Source organism: Taeniopygia guttata, chromosome 30, assembly GCF_048771995.1.
Source record: "Taeniopygia guttata chromosome 30, bTaeGut7.mat, whole genome shotgun sequence".
NCBI lineage: Eukaryota > Metazoa > Chordata > Aves > Passeriformes > Estrildidae > Taeniopygia > Taeniopygia guttata.
Window position 1 is genome coordinate 7,090,102 of NC_133055.1, and position 17,010 is coordinate 7,107,111.

Sequence of the window (17,010 nt, forward strand, 5' to 3'; positions counted from 1 at the left end):
CTAGGAAGGAATTCGATGGTGGCATTGTAATATTGTAAAAGGTGATACAGAGGCTATTGCTGCTGTACCTTTGTGTCAAATGTCTGGACTTTTTAACCCCACACAGCCTCCATGCTGTGGTATGGACAGGAGAAAGAGAGCAAAACTTGAGAAAATGAAAAGCCAAAAATATTGATGCCTCAGCTGTGGCTCTTCCAGACTCAGAAAAGAAATTGGAATTGTAGGTGAATGTTCAACAGGGCCATGCCAAAGGAATTCTTGGGCCAACAAGTTTCATCCAGTGGCCACAGTGGCCTCATTGCCTGCAGAATTGTGCAGCCACAGCTTCAACGGGAACCGAGGCCCAAAACCTGATGACAACAGGATCTCCAACTGTTCCAGTCTGCCATCAAGTTCAAGCTTTGATAACCAAAAGAGCCTCGCAATGGATGAGCAGTGCTCGGTTATTACAGTGTGAAACTTGTTCAGTGGCACAGGAGGATTCAGAACTGAGGACAGGGGAAGGGTTTAACCCAGCCTCCTGTTTGAACAGCCCCCAGAGGGGCTGGGAAGAAACCCAGCACTGCATTCAAGTGACACAGCTCCAGACCAAGCCTGGGGGAGATTCAGGAGACATTGCCTGGCCTGAGGCAGAAAATGTCTTTGTGGATGGCTCTTCAAGGGCAGCAGAAGGGAAAAGAGTTCCAAGACACGCTGTTATTGAGGAAAGGGAATCAGACAAAGCCCAGGTTACCCCCCATGGTCAGCTCAACCGGCACAGCTGTGTGTGCTTGTAAGAGCCTGGCACTGAAATGCCCTGGGCAGGAAGGCTTCAATATCTTCTGGTGACACCATCTCACCTAACAGGGGGGCAAAAGCAATTCTGATTGCTCAACAACCACTGGATCACTTATTAAGGTATTTCTAAAAGGAGTAATTAATATAAAAGGCATTTTGGAAGCAACAGACTCAGAGAGCAGAATTCATTTTACAGGAAAGATCCTCCAGGGGGTTATGGCAGCTTTAGGAATACAATGGGACCTTCAGAACCCCTGGCACCCCCAGAGCTCAGGCTGGGTACAAAAAATGAAAGGGGAAAGAAAGAAACACCTTTGGAAGCTGGGGATAGAAACCAAGATGCCATGGGTACGGCTTTTGCCATTGGCTTGGGCAAGAAGAAGAGCCAGACCCAGGGCAGATATTCAATCATTTCCCCTTGCAATTGATCTCGGGAATTCCTTACCCTGGGAATTCTCCACCTAGTGCAGGGATAAGGGATGCACATTTAAAGCAGTCTGTGGCCAGAATCCTGTCTCTGGTGCAATCTCTCCCCCAGGAAGCTGGGCTGGCACAGAGCCTGCCTTGGCACTTTGCTGTTGCCAACATCCCAGCAGGACATCGGCCCACACATCCTCTGCTGAAATCCTCGGCCTGGCCACCCTCCTTTGGCAGCTCCAGCCACCGGGGACAGCCCTTGCTGCCACTGCTGCAGCTTCAGCGCTCTCTGGGCCTGCCCTGCCACAGCTGCTGGGCAAGAGCACGGCACAATTCCACTCTGGCTCTCACTTACACTCACACACTGCCCTGCCTGCCATGGCATTGATGGAAAATACACCAGCTCATAGACTTTAACATTGTTAACCTTTCATTTCTCTACTCTGGCTTGCTTTGCCTTGGCCTTGGGGAAAGAAATGTTCAAGGTTTTGTTAAGGGATGTTACACCACTCAATGGAGATGAGTTTAACATCTCAACACACTGGGAATGGCCCAAAAGATACCCCCAAAGATAACACCCAGCAGCAAAACATCAACCCCAGCAGCAAACAGCAACCAACACCTACCCCAGACACTGCCAGGGCTGCAGACACCTGGTCTGCAAAAGGCTGAGAAGGAAATCAGCACTTCCCACCTCATTAACAGCAGAAGCAAAGAAATCTGCACAACTTGAAACTACAGAACATTAAACCAGTGGATTTAGATTGCTTTAGACTGTATTAAGTTTGGGAAAAATCGAGTAAAACCCACGTGTCATAGAACGATTTTCTCTGCACACCCGGGCTATTTGGGGATGGAATGATTTCTGTTGCACATCCGGGCCAGAATCAAGAAATGCCTTTACTCTAACACTAAACATATTGGTGGAGTTTTTCGTTTTCCTGTAGCTTCAGTGCAAAGTATATAGCATGAGAATATTTTTTAAAATAATCCTACCTCTATATCACTGGTTAGGTTTGGTCAGGGATGTGAGAATGGGTTTTTACTCTGAGAAGAACGAGAAAAAAATAAATGGCCTTGGAACTTTTTTGTGAGTTTTTGTTTCGCTTTTAGCGATGCCAAAATTTTGGTCAGGGTTTTTTAACATTCACCTTTGGGCTGCATTTTGCAAAACTAGAAAAGATTTAAAGGTGCCCTTTTAACTCATAAACATTAAACAGAGGATTTGAAGGGGAAAAAAAAAGCAGCAGGTTGTAGGGGGACACGTGTGAGGCTGCTGAAGCTGCTCCGGAAGAGAAGCTGCATTCCAGGCACCCGAGGAGGAGCTTTAGAAATGCAAATTAACACTGCTGGGGCAGAGTGGGGACAATGTACCTGGCTCTTCTTGCCTGGGGCAGGAATTGGCTGATTCCCTCTGCCCCTCACCCCAAGCTCTGCCTGCTTGCACAGATGGAATCTGCACGGCTGAAGGCAGAGCCCATGGTGAGGATCTGACTCTGAAACAGAAATGGCTGAGGCTGCAAAGGGAAACAGCAAAAGGAGAATGTTGTGAAAACTTCACTAAAATAAGGGAGGGATCATCCCTCTGCCCACTCCAACATCTGCTGCCACTGTCTGTGCTGTACAGGGTGTATCAGAGCTCTGGGGCTTTTGCTAGAACAAGTCCAGTGAAATTAGTTGGAATTCAAGTATTTGATGATGTAATTAGAAAAATGTGGCCAATTGATGCAGCCCCGGCTGCAGGGAGCACCCAGAAATGGGGAAAAGATGAAGGGCCACCAAAACAAATCCTACAACACCATGGACCAGCCCCTGGGAACCCAAACCAATTCATATGAGGAAGCAGAGAACCCATTTATCATTTCAATGGCATCATTAGATTAAAAGCTGTCCTGAAAAGAAGAACCAACCAGACAGCTCCAGCTCCTGACCTTCCTGCCGACCAATCCACTGAAAGAGGAACACAACAATTCACCACGGGATGAGATCAGATTATCTGTGAGCAGAAAAAAAGGGAGTTTGTGCAAAACTAAATGGCTCAAACTGCTGTGGGCAAAGAGATGACAAAGGTAAAGTGCTGAAAAAGATAACAAAGGAAAAAGGAGAGCAGTTTATGTATTGGTCCAAACATGGAAAGGATGGGAATGGGACATGCTTTCGTGGCTCCCCGGCACACCAGGGGTTAAACAAATGCTGCTTCTCCTCTTCTGTGCCGCAGCAACTCTCATCTTTTTACCATGCTCCACACCTTGGCAGTGCAGCTCATCCAGCAGCTGAGCCAGGGGATGCAGGTGGCAGCCAGGCCTCCTGATCCACAAACACCTACAAAAGGACAGGGAATGAGGGCACCGAGAATAATCCCAAAACCAAAGAGGACCCGGGAAGAACAAAACAGAGTTGAGGAGCGAATCTGCCTGGAGATAGGGCCAGGCACTTGTAGATAATGAAGTAACGGGAGAAACCATCAGTTCCAATAAATGTCACAAATTGAGACACACAATTTCTCAACGTCCCGCAAAATTCGCGAAATACCAGGAGAACAAAGGCTTAAGAGAGCCATGAATATCGGCTGGTATACAAAAGGAGGGTGCATATTAACGAGGACAGGCAGCAGGCGCATCGGGAAGTCTGAACCTTCCAAGGACCTCAGCCCGTGGGCAAAGGCAGAGGGAGATGCGGCCGGGAAAATGAGGATAAAAAGGAGGCTGCGGACTACAACCATGGCAGAGAGCGCACGGCAAATGCCCCACGGCCTCTCCCCCTGCTCGGCAATAAAGTCACTTTTACAGGACTCCTCGCTCTCCTCCGGCCACAGAAACCTCCGGCGACGGGAATTTCCCCGCACGCTCCCGGCCGCGGGGCAGCCCCCTCGGTCCTACCCACAGCAGCCGGGCCGAGCCAGCGCTGCTCCGGCAGCGGCTCCTGCCCAGGCCCCGGCGGGAAGGAGACCGCGGGCAGCCGCTCCCGCCGCGCCCTCAGCCCGGGGCCAGCACGGCCCGGACACGGCACCACCGACCCGCCGCAGCCCCCTGCCGCCCCCTCCGCCCGCAGCCAGCCCCGAGCCCCCGCAGAACCCAGCGCGGCTCCCACCTGCGCCGGGGCCGCCTCCGAGCTCCGCCGACGCCGCCTCACCGCGCTCCGGCCGCTGCCGCCGCTCCCGGGCCCGCACAGACGCTCCCGGCGCCAATGGCGCCGCTGCCCGCCCACGGCCGCCCTCAGCCCGCCGCCGGGGCCGTGCTGCGCCCCGCTCCCACCAATCAGCGCGCCGCAACCACGACTGACGGCACCAGCGGCCAATGGCAGCGAGCTGGGGGCGGGCTCTGCGCACGGCCCAGACTCGCCCCGCGCTCTCAGGGCCCCCCGCGCTGCGTGAGGGCAAAGCCGGAGATGAGCAACAGCCCCGGGACGGGCCCGGGCCCGAGGCGGGATTGAGCTGCCCACACAAACAAACTTCTCCACACCTCCCGCCACGGCTTTCCCGGCCCTGCGCCTTCCGTGCCTCCGGCTCTGCGGGAAGCCCGGGAGCCTCCCTTCTCCTGCCCCTCATTAGTGCATCGGTGCTTGGCTTTGATTGCCCCCAAAAAGGGAAACCTGCCCAAAGCCCTGTGGGTGAGCGGGGGAGGGGAGAGATTTCTGGCAGAAAACTCCAAAGACTCAGAGCAGGATAAGGAGAAGTCAGTGCAGAGCCTTAAATGCAGCTTTGCCCACGCCTCCCTGCTCCCAGCTGCACCTCCTCCCCCGGCAGGGCAGGAGACAGGGAATGGGGCCGTGCTCAGCTCATCCCCCGCGGCTTCTCCCTCTGCTCAGGGACAGGAGTCGTTCCCTGCTGCACCCTGCGCTCTCTCCCAGCCGAGACTTCTCCAGGAACTTCTCCGAGCCGAGTCCATCCCCTGGGGCACAGCCCCCTCCAAGTGCTGCAGCGTGGGTCACTGTGCCACGGGCTCGGTCCTGCCAGGCCAGGCTGCTCCAGCGGGGCCCCTCTGCCCACGGGGTCACAGCCTCCTCTCAGGCATCCCCGAGCTCCAGCCTGGCTCCTCCAGGGGCTGCAGGGGGATCTCTGCATCCCCACGGACCTGCAGGGGGAATCTCTGCAGCCCCATTGTATTATATGTTATGGAATAATTCGTGCTTATGTAAAATATACATCAAGTCAGTTGTCCTTGTACAAAAAGATTCTTAAAGTTTTAAAAGGCCAGAAGCAGCAGCCGGGGCTTCAGATACCACAGATGACGGAGAAAGAAAGACCTAATTTACAAATGAAAAAACGTGGCTCCGTGCAGAGATGGGCTCTTTCCGGGGCAATTCAGGAGGCACCCAATGTGAAAAACGCATAATATATGGCTCTTTGCGCATAGTTACTGTATGTATTATGTTAGTTTGATTCATAGTGCTGTATTAACATTTTAATAGCATGGTAAATGTAGTTTTGTAGTTAAAATGAAGCTTTAGTAGTTAAAATAAAAACTCCTTATGTGTTTTGTTTTTTATTTTAAGGAATGAGAGACTCGCTTTGACGTAACCATCACAGAACACCTAAATCTTCCAGAGAAGAGGAATTTATGGCTTTCTTGTCAGAAGAAGCTAATTTCTTCAGGCCTTGCCATGGGGATTAAAGGAAACAGTTGGCATATAACAGAGTTTCTTGTTTTAAATAGAATGTATGCATAACCATGAAGGATATATGAATATGCAATAGTGTAGTTTTAGGGGTGATTCCTTTGTTCACAAGGTATGCTTGTTGTGGCTTAAGTACCCCAGAGCATCAGGACATCCTTAATTCTTTGCTTTTTATTGTCTTGTAATTGTCCTAACTCTAAATTTTTATTACTCTAATTGTGTTACTATTTTAATAACCATGTTAATATTTAAAATTTAACAGCCAAGTGATTGGCGTTTTTCACAATTATGGTCGCAAAGGACGGTTTCTAACCCCTCTCTGCCGGGGCCTTGGAGAGTCAGGGTGAGGAAGACTGGTCCTGCCCTATTTAGGCAGCCTCGCTCTGTTCCCCTGGTGTGTGACCAGACACAGGTTATGATCTATGGGCAAAAGGAGACAATAAAACAAAGAAAAGGGAAAGCATTCCCTAAAACCACAGTAATTAGCCCCAAGACTAAAGTGTACACGAAGAACCAAGACCCAAGGACAAAGGATAGGTGAGTATTTGTTGGGATGGGGCGGATAAGGGGGGAATGAATGTGTGTGACAGAAGCTGCTGGGTATCCCAGACTTGCCAAGTGATTGCTGTAGTCTCTCATGCTGCTTTTCGTCTTTTTCATGTGAAAAACGGCCAGTAAAGAGACCAAGTGAGTGATAAAAAAGAGAGAATCCCTCCCAGAGAAACTGGGACTGGATCTTAGGAAGAAGAGGAACCCGTGGAGTGCCGGATTGAGGGATAAGAGTGCCCAAGAGCATCCAGGATTCAAACCTGCTGGGTTGAGGGATTAACATTCCAAGAGCACTCAGGGTGTAGATAAGTAATGTAGACTGTTTGAAAGTAAAAAGTATCTTCTTGTTGTATGTGAGAGTTAGTGAAAAATAAAAGTGAGTAAATGTAGATGAATGGTAGTATATGTAATGTAGATTGTTTTTTATGAGCTTTTCTTTATCTCCTTGGAGAGAGTGTTAGAGTGTTTCCTGGCAGTCAAAAAGAGAGTATTGCAGAGAAAAATTCCTCACTTGCTGTCCTCCCCCTGCCCTCAACTCTATTCATATTTTGTCCATTCCCTCTTCAAAATACAGATTTGTAAAACTCATGCTCTGTGTCCTCAGATGGCCTTCCCAAATCAAACCTTGGCTTCGTTGCAAATTGCATTGCACTAACTAGCATTGCCTTAAATTTGTTTTGATGCAGGCAGGGTCACTTTGGAAGTAAGTTGTTGTTTACTTTGTTCCTGCAACCTTTTCAAACTTGTGAATGGAAAAATTGTGATAGCAAACCAAGTCTTTATTTTTGCACTGTCAGCTGTGAGTGGCTGGTAGCCTTGGTGGAGGGTGCCATGAATTACAGGCCTGCAGAACACGCATAACAAAAGTAATTTACTTTGTAAGGAAGTTGAAAAAGGGGGGAGAGGTGATTGGCAGACTCACCTCTCCAGGAGGTAGGATTAATGTTAGAAAGTGGACTGATATTGGAATGTGGCTGCTGAAATGTGAAGAGAGAAAAAGAAAGAGAGAGAAAGGGAGAGAGAGAGAGAAAGAGAGCGAAGGGGAGAGCGAAATACACCCCCAAGGTCCCCTCAGCCACAGCTATCTGTAAGTTCTCCCCCATTCCTGCTAGGCAGAGTGACAACAAGGAGGGGGGGAAGTGGGGAAGGACAGAGTTAAACCCAAGGCTGTGAACAGGACCACCAGTAGAGATAAGATCAAGGCAGAGATAGGACTCTCACAAAGTGGTTTATTGTCTTAAGCAAGATTTCTTTTTTCTTTCTGATTGCTGTTGTTAAGAAGAGAAGGCTTCTGTTCTGAAGACTAAAAGTCTGTAAGACTAAAACAGGTAAATATTACCCAAAAAGTAAAAGGCAAGAGATGTGATACATCTCATGTTAAAATTGGCCTGGTCTTTTTATTTAACTAATTATAGCTCACAGGAAGAAGAATTGGTTTCTGCAGCTATTAACACAGCTGGATACAAGAAGAAGAAGTGGCTGTAGAAAAAGAGTTTAGTTAAACTCAGAAAGTTTTAAAGAAAACTAATGGTAAAAGTTAATGCAGTATTGTTTTTCTTTTAACACTGTGCTATTAAGAAATCCTTTCCAGGTACCACTGAAGCAGCAATCCAAACCACGGAAAGAGGGTGAATTCATGCCAGCAAAACCAAAGGACTTGTGAAGAAACTTGAGGAATGGACTATCACATCTAAACTGGGTGATACCAAACTGACTTCCAACCAGGACTGGGTGGTAATGGTTTGGGAAGACCCAAATGATCCAAGGCAGGTACAAAGAACAACACCTCACTGAGAAATAAGGCAAAGCTTGCATCACTGGTTCTAAGCCCTGCCTGAATAAACCCTGAGACGCCTCCGACACCTCCTTGGCAGAGGAACACTGCCACTTCAAACAGGAGGGTCGGGAGTGTTTTAGTCAAAGAGTTCTTATAGCCTGGCCTCAGCCTGTGGCTTGTACAGGGAAGAAGGGAAATTGCCATCAGTACTATACTGTATACTTTATTTGATTCATCCCAATACTGGACACGCTAGCTGGGTTACAAGTGAATGTTTAAATTATGAGAATAATTGGCATTGTAGTTCACAAAATCTATGTTCTCATTGCAAGAAGTATTGAGTACTGAATCAATTCCCTATACAGAAAGAACTCAAAAACCGAAGTAATAACTTTGTTTTGTGGATGGATTATTAGTGCCTGTTGAGTGAGAGATACCTGAGGAATGGTGGGAAACCCCAGTTAAGGAGTGTCGAAAAGGACTTGCCTAAAAAAATGAGTAAAAAGGAGTGACAAGGGAAACAGAGGGCAAGCCTGGACTGAGCACTGTACTCACCACCGAGAAGATCACACGTACCTGCTGTGGGAAGCAACTCCATAGGCAGGGAAAGTGGGGGTATAAGCCATGCCAGACCTCTGTCATTCCTGTTTCTGTCTCTCATTTGTTGTCTTTTCCCTTCTGAGATACCAGCAAGATCGTGTCCCAAATGCTACAGAAAGTATTACACGGAAAGGAACCAAAGTTCCTTTTTGTTACACACACCCATGTCAACAGCCACAGACCCACCCAAACTGAGTACCTGCAGGCAAAATGGGGAAAAATATTGGATTACAAGGAACTTGGGAAAAAGTAGTAATACTTGGGGCATGGAATGTCCAAAAGGAGAGAGATGGATTTGTTTTACAATTGATCTTAGAAATATAGTCCAAGATTTGGTAAAGAGACAATTAGTAAAAAAAAAAAAAAAAAAGGTAAAACAAGCACAGCAGTCTAGCTCTGTATTAACCCCAAATTATATACTGCATCGTACTATAGGACTCCAAGCAGTTATAGAGGAGATAACAAACAAAGCTGCTCAGGCACTGGAATTAATATTGAGTCAGCAAAGCCAAACTATAACTGCAGTGTATTAAAATAGGTTGGCTTTACGCTATTTATTGGCTAAAGAATGGGGTGTACAGATTGTTGAAAATAGATGGCAATGAGGGCGTCATCCTGGAATAAACAAAGGATATCAGAAAAAAATTATGACCCTGGTATCAGTCCAAAAACAACCAAACGGAAAATAATGTTAAAAACTAACAGGTGGGGTAATGTATTGAGAATGGGATGGTGGAAGAAATTAGGATTCTTCCTTTCATGTGTTACAAGTGTTTTGATATTTTGATTATTTTGATAATCCCATGTTTTATTTGATTACCAACAGAGTCCAAAGAATGCAAGAGGATAAGAAATATTGCTCAAGCCAAATGATTTATAAAGAATAAGAGGAGAGATTGTGACAAATGCATATTTATAATTGGCCTTTCGCAAATGTTACAATGAATATTATATGTGTCATGTTAGAAATTTTATGCTGTTCCATCGGATCTCAATTCCATATAATCCCAGTCCAGTTTGTCCCAGTCCATAGGATCCCAGTTCCATATTTGATCCCTGTCCCTATTTGATCCCAGTCCATATTTGATCGCAGTCCATATTTGATCCCAGTCCGTATTTGATCCCAGACTATATTTGATCCCAGTCCGTATTTGATCCCAGTCCCTAGTTGATCCCAGTCCATACTGCGAGGACGCTGAACTCCAGGACGCTTTGGGTGGATGGAGACGAGAGATCTCTGAAGGCTGCCCTTAGAATATCTGGTTTATTAGAGAGGGTGAAAGGCCCTGCTTGGAGTCACCAGACCTGACCCGTGGCAGGCCCGAGGGCGTGGGGGAAGGGAGAGGCAAGGGGTAGAGGGAGATAAGAGAGGATCCCAAGAGGATGTTCCAGGAGAGGGGCAGTTCCAAGAGAAGGGAAGTTCCAAAAGAGCATCTGGCTCCTCAGGGACTCCTTGTCAGGGGCTTCAAGGTGGGCTGGAACAAGACTTGGGCCAATGGGGTCACAGACTCCTGATGCTTCAGGGGAGGGTTACAGGTGTGGGATGAACCATACATTGGGGTGAGATCCAACAGTCCATTTGACCCTTGGACTTACCTGTAGGTAAGGGCATTGTTCAACCAGAAGGGGGGATTGTCTTCATCCTGGCTGTACGATTGTGTTCTACTTGTGCAGGAACTACGGTTTGGTATGTCACAACTTGTTACCATCTCAGTCTCTGTATTTTCTAAACCTTTTGCCAGGCAGTCATATTTATAAGGCTTTCCTATTTGAGCTTCCCCAAGACATATGATCCCAGGCCATATGATCCCAGTCCATATCTGACCCCAGTCCCAATTTTATCCCAGTCTATATTTGATCCCAGGCCATATGATCCCAGTCCATATCTGACCCCAGTCCCAATTGATCCCAGTCCTTAGTTGATCCTAGACCACAGGATCTCAGTGCATATTTGATCCCAATCTCTGGTTGATCCCAGTCTATATGGCCCTGCGCACATTCCAGAGGTCTGGAATTTCAGCTCCCAGCCAGGAAAAGACATTCCCTTTGCCCTCGAAGGCAAAGCTCTTGAGAAGGGGCTGAAAGCCACGTGGAGCAAAATCCTACAGAGACATTTCACTGCTGGCCTCCATATCTTCACCTCCTGAACTAAGAATTAAAATAATAATTGGGAAATAAAATAATTAAAAAATCAGGGGTGGGTCATTGGGGGCAGAGGGGGCAATTAAATTAGAGGAGGATTCAATTAAATCAGGGAAGGATCTTGGGTGGTCCCTGAGGAAATTAAATTGGGGGAGGGTCTTTGGAGGTCCCTGGCTCAAGGGAGACACGGAGAGAGAAACAGAGCAGGCAAAGAGAGGTGGGAGGGAAAGGAGGACACAAACACAATCAGCTGAGAAGGTGGTGCCCTGAAAAACAGAACTGCCACGGACTGGAGATGAACGGCAAAGAAATCACTAAGTCTGAAAGTTTTATTTGCTATCAAATACATCCCAGCCACCCAGCCCCATACAATCCCCATCTCACCGCTCCAAACTGGGATCCCACTTCTCCCAATCTCCTCCCAAACCCATCTCACCCTGGCAGCTGTGGATTCGAATGAGTTTGGCATGGGATTGAGGTTTTTTTTGAGGTGGGAACAAACAATTTGAGGTGGGATTGAGGCTCTGTGGGTTAAAATTAATTTGTTTTCAGTGGGATGTGAGTGGATTTGAGGTGAAAGATGGATCCCTCTTGGGTCTTGGAGCAGAGAGAGTTTGAGAAGAGAAAAAAATGAAGGTCAACACAAAAGGAGAAGCAGCCAGGTGTGTTCCCAACATGGATCACAGGGAATGTGGGTCACCAGGGCTGTGCCCAATGTGGGTCCTCCAGTGGGGGATGGAGTTTAGCTCTTCTCGCACTCGGGGCACTCACAGGGCTTCCCTTACTGGTGCCTCCGTTGGTGTTTAGTCAAGTTAGATCTATATGAGAATCTCTTCCCACACCGGGGACACTCGTAGGGCCTCTCCCCATTGTGGATGCGGCGATGCTGGATGAGTTTTGAGTTGTCCCTGAATCCCTTCCCACAGTCGGGGCAGCAGAAGGGCCTCTCCTCTGTGTGAACCTGATAGTGCTTGAGGAGATCGGAGCTGGTCTGAAACCTCTTCCCACACTTGGAACACTCGTATGGCCTCTCCCCAGTGTGGATCCTCTGGTGCCTGATCAGGCTGGAGCTCCGGCTGAAGCCCTTCCCACACTTCCCACACTCGTAGGGCCTCTCCCCGGTGTGGGTCCTCTGGTGCACGATCAGGCTGGAGCTCCGGCTGAAGCTCTTCCCACACTCTGAGCACTTGTGGGGCTTCTCCCCATCATGGAGCTGCTCAGGGACCCCCAGCTCCGAGCTCTGGCTCCATCTCCGGCCGCCTCCCCGGCCCAGGGTGGGTCTTTCCCCCTCAGATCCCCGCGATCTGCGTTTGCAGCCCCTCCTCGTGCGGGATCTCCGGGGCTTTTCCTCCCCGTCGGGTTCCTGCGCCCTGGAGCCGCTCAAAACGGCCTCTTCCACGAGGTTCTGCCGCGGGGATTTGTCCTCCCTGCTCTCCATCCTCAGCTCCTGCTCTGGGGGACAAAGGACAAGGAGAGGCTCTTCCTCTTCCTCGCAGCCTCCCAGGGGCTGGGAATGGGAAATCCTGGTTTGGGGAAAACAAGAGATGAGAACGTTGAGTTTGAAGCTCCCTCTGTCCCAGTCCATCCCTAGAAGTCCCTGGCCACGTGGGCTCCATAAAAACCTCCCAAACACCGAGATCCAGCCCTGAAAAAGCCTCCCAGGAGTTCCCCATCCCTGCTGCCTCCCCTTTGCTGTTCGGGGCTCCCCCCTGTCCCAGCTGCTGGGGTCACGCTTGGATTTGGGGTCCCCCTTCTCCTCGCTGCCCGCCCTCCCCAGGCTGCCGGGAGTCCCAGCAATCCCAAAAGCTCCCCCCTCTTGGCTCTCCCCATTCAGGGGTGCCGCGGCTGTTTGGGCTCCCGGGCTCCCTTCTCCCCTTCTTCCCTGCTCTGGGCTGCCGGGGCTCCAAGGAGTCCCCCCAAGGGGCCTTTTCCGCTCCGCTTTGCAGTTCTTCCTTCTCCAAACATCCCCCCAAAAAACACAACCCAGGCACCCCCAGGAGACCTGGCCCGACCTCCCCCTCCCCGCTCACCTGCGGGATGGGGGGCGATGATCCCACAGGTGGGGGCTGCGAATTCAGGCAGGGCTGACCGCGCGCTTCTCTCTGCTCTGCTCCATCCGCCTTTCAACCTCCTCTTCCCTCTTCCTGCCGCCCCTCCTCTTCCATCCCTCCTCCTCCTCCTCCTCCTCCCTAAGCCCACCTCCCGCTCCTCCTCCATCCCTGCCCTTCTCTCCCTGCCGTTCCTTCCCACTCCTCCTGTTCTCTAACCCCACCGCCTTCTGCTCCCTCATCCCTCATCTTCCATCGCTCCTCCTCCTCCTCCTGTGTCCCGTCCCCTCCTGCCTGTCCTCCTTTATCCCTTCCCTTCCATCCCCCCTCCTCTTCCTCGTCCTCCTCCTCCTCTTCTTCGTTATCCCCACCTCCTTCTCCTCTTCCATCCCTCCCCTTCCATACCCCCTCCTCCTCCTCCTCCCCATCCCTACCTCCCGCTCCTCCTTCATCCCTGCCCTTCCCTCCCTCCTCCTCCTCCCCCAGGAGCAGCGACACCCTCGGTTCCCGTTCCCGCAGCCCCGGCAGCCCGCGGCAGGAGCGGGGATGGAGCCGGGACAGGTCGGGATGGGCAGCGCGGGGCTCTCGGCTGCTCCCAGCCGCTGTTCCAGGGGGGAACCCGGCCCGGGCCAAAGGAGAGGCAAACTGGGGAAACTGGGGGCTGCACATCCAAACTGGGGCTGCCTGGGGACCCTGCCTGGGCACTGCCGGCCCTTGGGGCTCCTCTCAGGAGATCAGGAGGGGGGAACGCAGAGAGGGCTCGGGGATGCCAGGAGTGGCAGCACTGGGAAGGACTGGTTTGTACTGGGATTGTTCTGGAATCATACTGGGAGCAGCTGGGCCCATGCCAGGGAAGACTGCAGTCACCCCGAGGGAGACTGGGATCGTACTGGGATCATACTGACACAGAGTAGGAGCCTACGGGGGCCAACTGAGACCATGCTGGGGGCAAATGGGATATACTGGGAGTGACTGGGAGCATGATGAGGGTGACTGGCAGCAGCTGTGAGCAACTGGGATCATGCTAGGAGCAACTGGGAGGAACTGGGAGTCACTGGGTGCCTGCTGGGGATGACTGGAAACGACTGGGCTTATACTGGGATCATGCTGGAGGTGACTGGGATCATACTGGCAGTGAGTGCCACAACACTGAGGCTGACTGGGAGCAGTTGTGAGCAAATGGGATCGTGCTGGAAGGAACTGGGAGTGAGTGGGAATATGCTGGAAGGAACTGGGGGACACTGTGAGAGACTGGGAGGGACAGTGAGGGTGAAAGGGGCAACTGGAACCATGTGGAGCACAACTGGTTCATATTGGCACTGACTGAGAACACACTGGCATCATCTCTGGATCATACTGGGAGGGACTGGACTAATACTGGGAGTGTCTGAGAGTGACTGGGAACACACCATGCACAGCATCCCTGTACTGGGGGTGACTGGGAGCAACTTGGAGCACTCTGGGAGCAAATGGCATCATACTGGGATTGACTGGGCTGATGTAGCTGGAGGCAACTGGGACCATACTGTGGTGATTGGAAGTTACTGGGATTATACTGGGACCATACTGGGAGTGCTGGCATGTGACAAGGATCATACTGGAGGTTACTGGGCTCATACTGGTGATGAAAGGAAGCAACTGGGATCCCACTTTGGGCTACTGGGAGCAACTGAGAAAAACTGGGATCATGCTGCAAGCAAACTGGAGGAATTGGGAATGACTGGATGCAGGCTGGAGACAACTGGGACATACTGGGCATGACTAAGATCATACTGGGATAACAAGCACCTTACTGGGATCACTGGGAGTGTCTGGGAATGACCACAGAGATGCTGAAGGCAACTGGGATTTACTGGGGATGTCTGTAACCTTACTGGGGTGACTGGGAACACACTGGGAACAACGGGGACCATGCTGGGGAGAACTGAGAGTGAGTGGAAGTGAGTGGGTCTACACCGGGGACAACTGGGCATGACTGGGACCATGCTGGGAGCAACTGGGATCATATGGGGAGTGATGGGGTTGATACAAGGGACAAGTGGGGGCAACTGGGATCACACTGGGGAGAACAGGAAGCAACTGAAAGCATGCTGGGGGCAACTGGGATCCTACTGGATCTTACTTGGAGCAACTGGGATCAGGCTGGAAGCAATTGAGGACAACTGGAGTGACTGGGAACATGGTGGGAGCAACTGGGATACACTGGGAGAGACTGAAACCACAGTGGGGGTAAATGGGAGCAACTGGAACCACAGTGGATGATAATGGGAGCAGCTGTGCCCATACTGGATTCATACTGGGATCCTACTGGAATTGGCTGGCATCATACTGGGAATGACTGGAAGTGTGCTGGCTGGGACTGGAACCATGCTGGAGGTGACTGGGAGCAACTGGGCCCACCCTGGGAGTGACAGGGAGTCATTCTGGGCAGGGCTGGAATCATACTGGGAGTGACTGGAACCATACTGGGGGGGACTGGGTGCAGCTGGGATCATCCTGGGAGCCACTGGGATTCCAGCAGGTGTGAATGGATCCTGGCTGGGGGTCACTGGGAGCTACTGGGCCCATGTTGGGAGGAAAATCTGGACACATTGGAAGCAACTGGGACCAACTGGAAAGTACTGGAACCGTGCTGAGGGGACTGAGACCACAAATGGGGAAACTGGGTTCATACTGGGAGTGACTGGGACCACACTTTGGGCAACTGCCAGAAACTGGGATCATGCTGGAGGCAACTGGGAGTAACTGGGAAAGACTGCAATCATTCTGAGGTCACCAGAACCTTACTGGGCCAACTGGAATACACTGGGAGTGTCTGTGACCATACTGGGGGGACTGGAACCACACTGGGAACAGCTGGGACCATGCTGGGGACAGCTGAGAGTGAGTGGGACCATGCTGAGTGGGACTGGGACTATTCTAGGGACACCTGGGATCATACTGGGAGGAACTGGGAACAACTGCAACTATTCTGGCAGCAACTGGGATCATACTGGGATCACAGTGGGAGCAGCCGGGTCCATGCTGGGTGAGACTGGGAGGAGCCAGGTCCATGGAGGGTGACAGGAATCATACTGGGATTGACTGGGAGTGGCTGTGAACAACTGGAATCATGCTGAAAGTAACTGGGAGGAAGTGGGAGGGACTGGGAGTATGCTGGGAGTGACTGGGATATACTGGGAGAGACTGGGAGTCATAGGGATCATACTGGTTGTTACTGGGGTCATGTTGGCATTGACAGGGAGCAGCTGGGATCACACTGGGGGGCACTGGCATCATACTGGGAGTGACTGGGATCATACTGGGATTACAGTGGGTGCCAAGGGACCCTGACTGGGGTTACTGGGAGCTGCCAGGCCCATGCTGGGAGCCAAATGCACACACACTGGGAGCAACTGGGAGCAACTGGGAATGACAGGAGTCATGCAGGTGACAACTGGGATGTACTGGCAGTGACTGGGATAAAACTGGGGGCAGCTGAACCATGCTGAGGAAACTGGGAGTGCCTGGCAAAGACTCTGGGAATGTTCCAGGCAACTGGGATGTACTGGGAGTACCTAAGAACATGCAGGTGGTGACTGGGACCACACTGGGAGCCACTGGGAATGTGCTGGGGGCAACTGGGACCATGCTGGGGGCAAGTGTGAGTGACTGGGGCCATGCTGGGGCAGACTGGGATCATACTGGACTCATATTGGGATCATACTGGGAGTGACTGGGACTATACTAGGAGCAACTGGGAGAAGTGGGAACACACCCGAGAAAAGTGGGAGCAACTGGGACTTGCTGGGGGCAAATAGCGTCATAATGGGGAATGACTGAGAGTGACTGGGCTCATCCTGGGAGAAACAGGGATCCTGCAGGGAGTGAGGGGAAGTGACCAGGGTGATACTGGGACTGACTGGGCTCATCCTGGGAGTGCCCAGGAAACTGGAAGCACACAGGGGTAGGAACTGGGCACCTGCTGGGAGCAGCCCCTGGCGGCCCCGGTACCCCCGAACCCCTTTCCCGGCCATGCCGCCCCTCCAGCCCCAGCACCCCCATTGCCGGGTGCCGGCACTGCCAGGGGTCCCCCCTCTCGGG

The 17,010-nt window shown here is 51.2% G+C and overlaps 1 protein-coding gene across 1 annotated transcript in view; it reads right to left on the reverse strand.

Annotated features, from left to right (window-relative positions):
- LOC140680999 (uncharacterized) overlaps nucleotides 1–17,010 on the reverse strand; it is a 206,132-nt gene that overhangs the window by 157,235 nt on the left and 31,887 nt on the right. Inside the window, exon 4 of the mRNA XM_072919905.1 lies at nucleotides 11,878–12,077. Coding sequence (XP_072776006.1) covers nucleotides 11,878–12,077 — 200 coding nt within the window. The remainder of the gene's footprint in view (nucleotides 1–11,877; nucleotides 12,078–17,010) is intronic.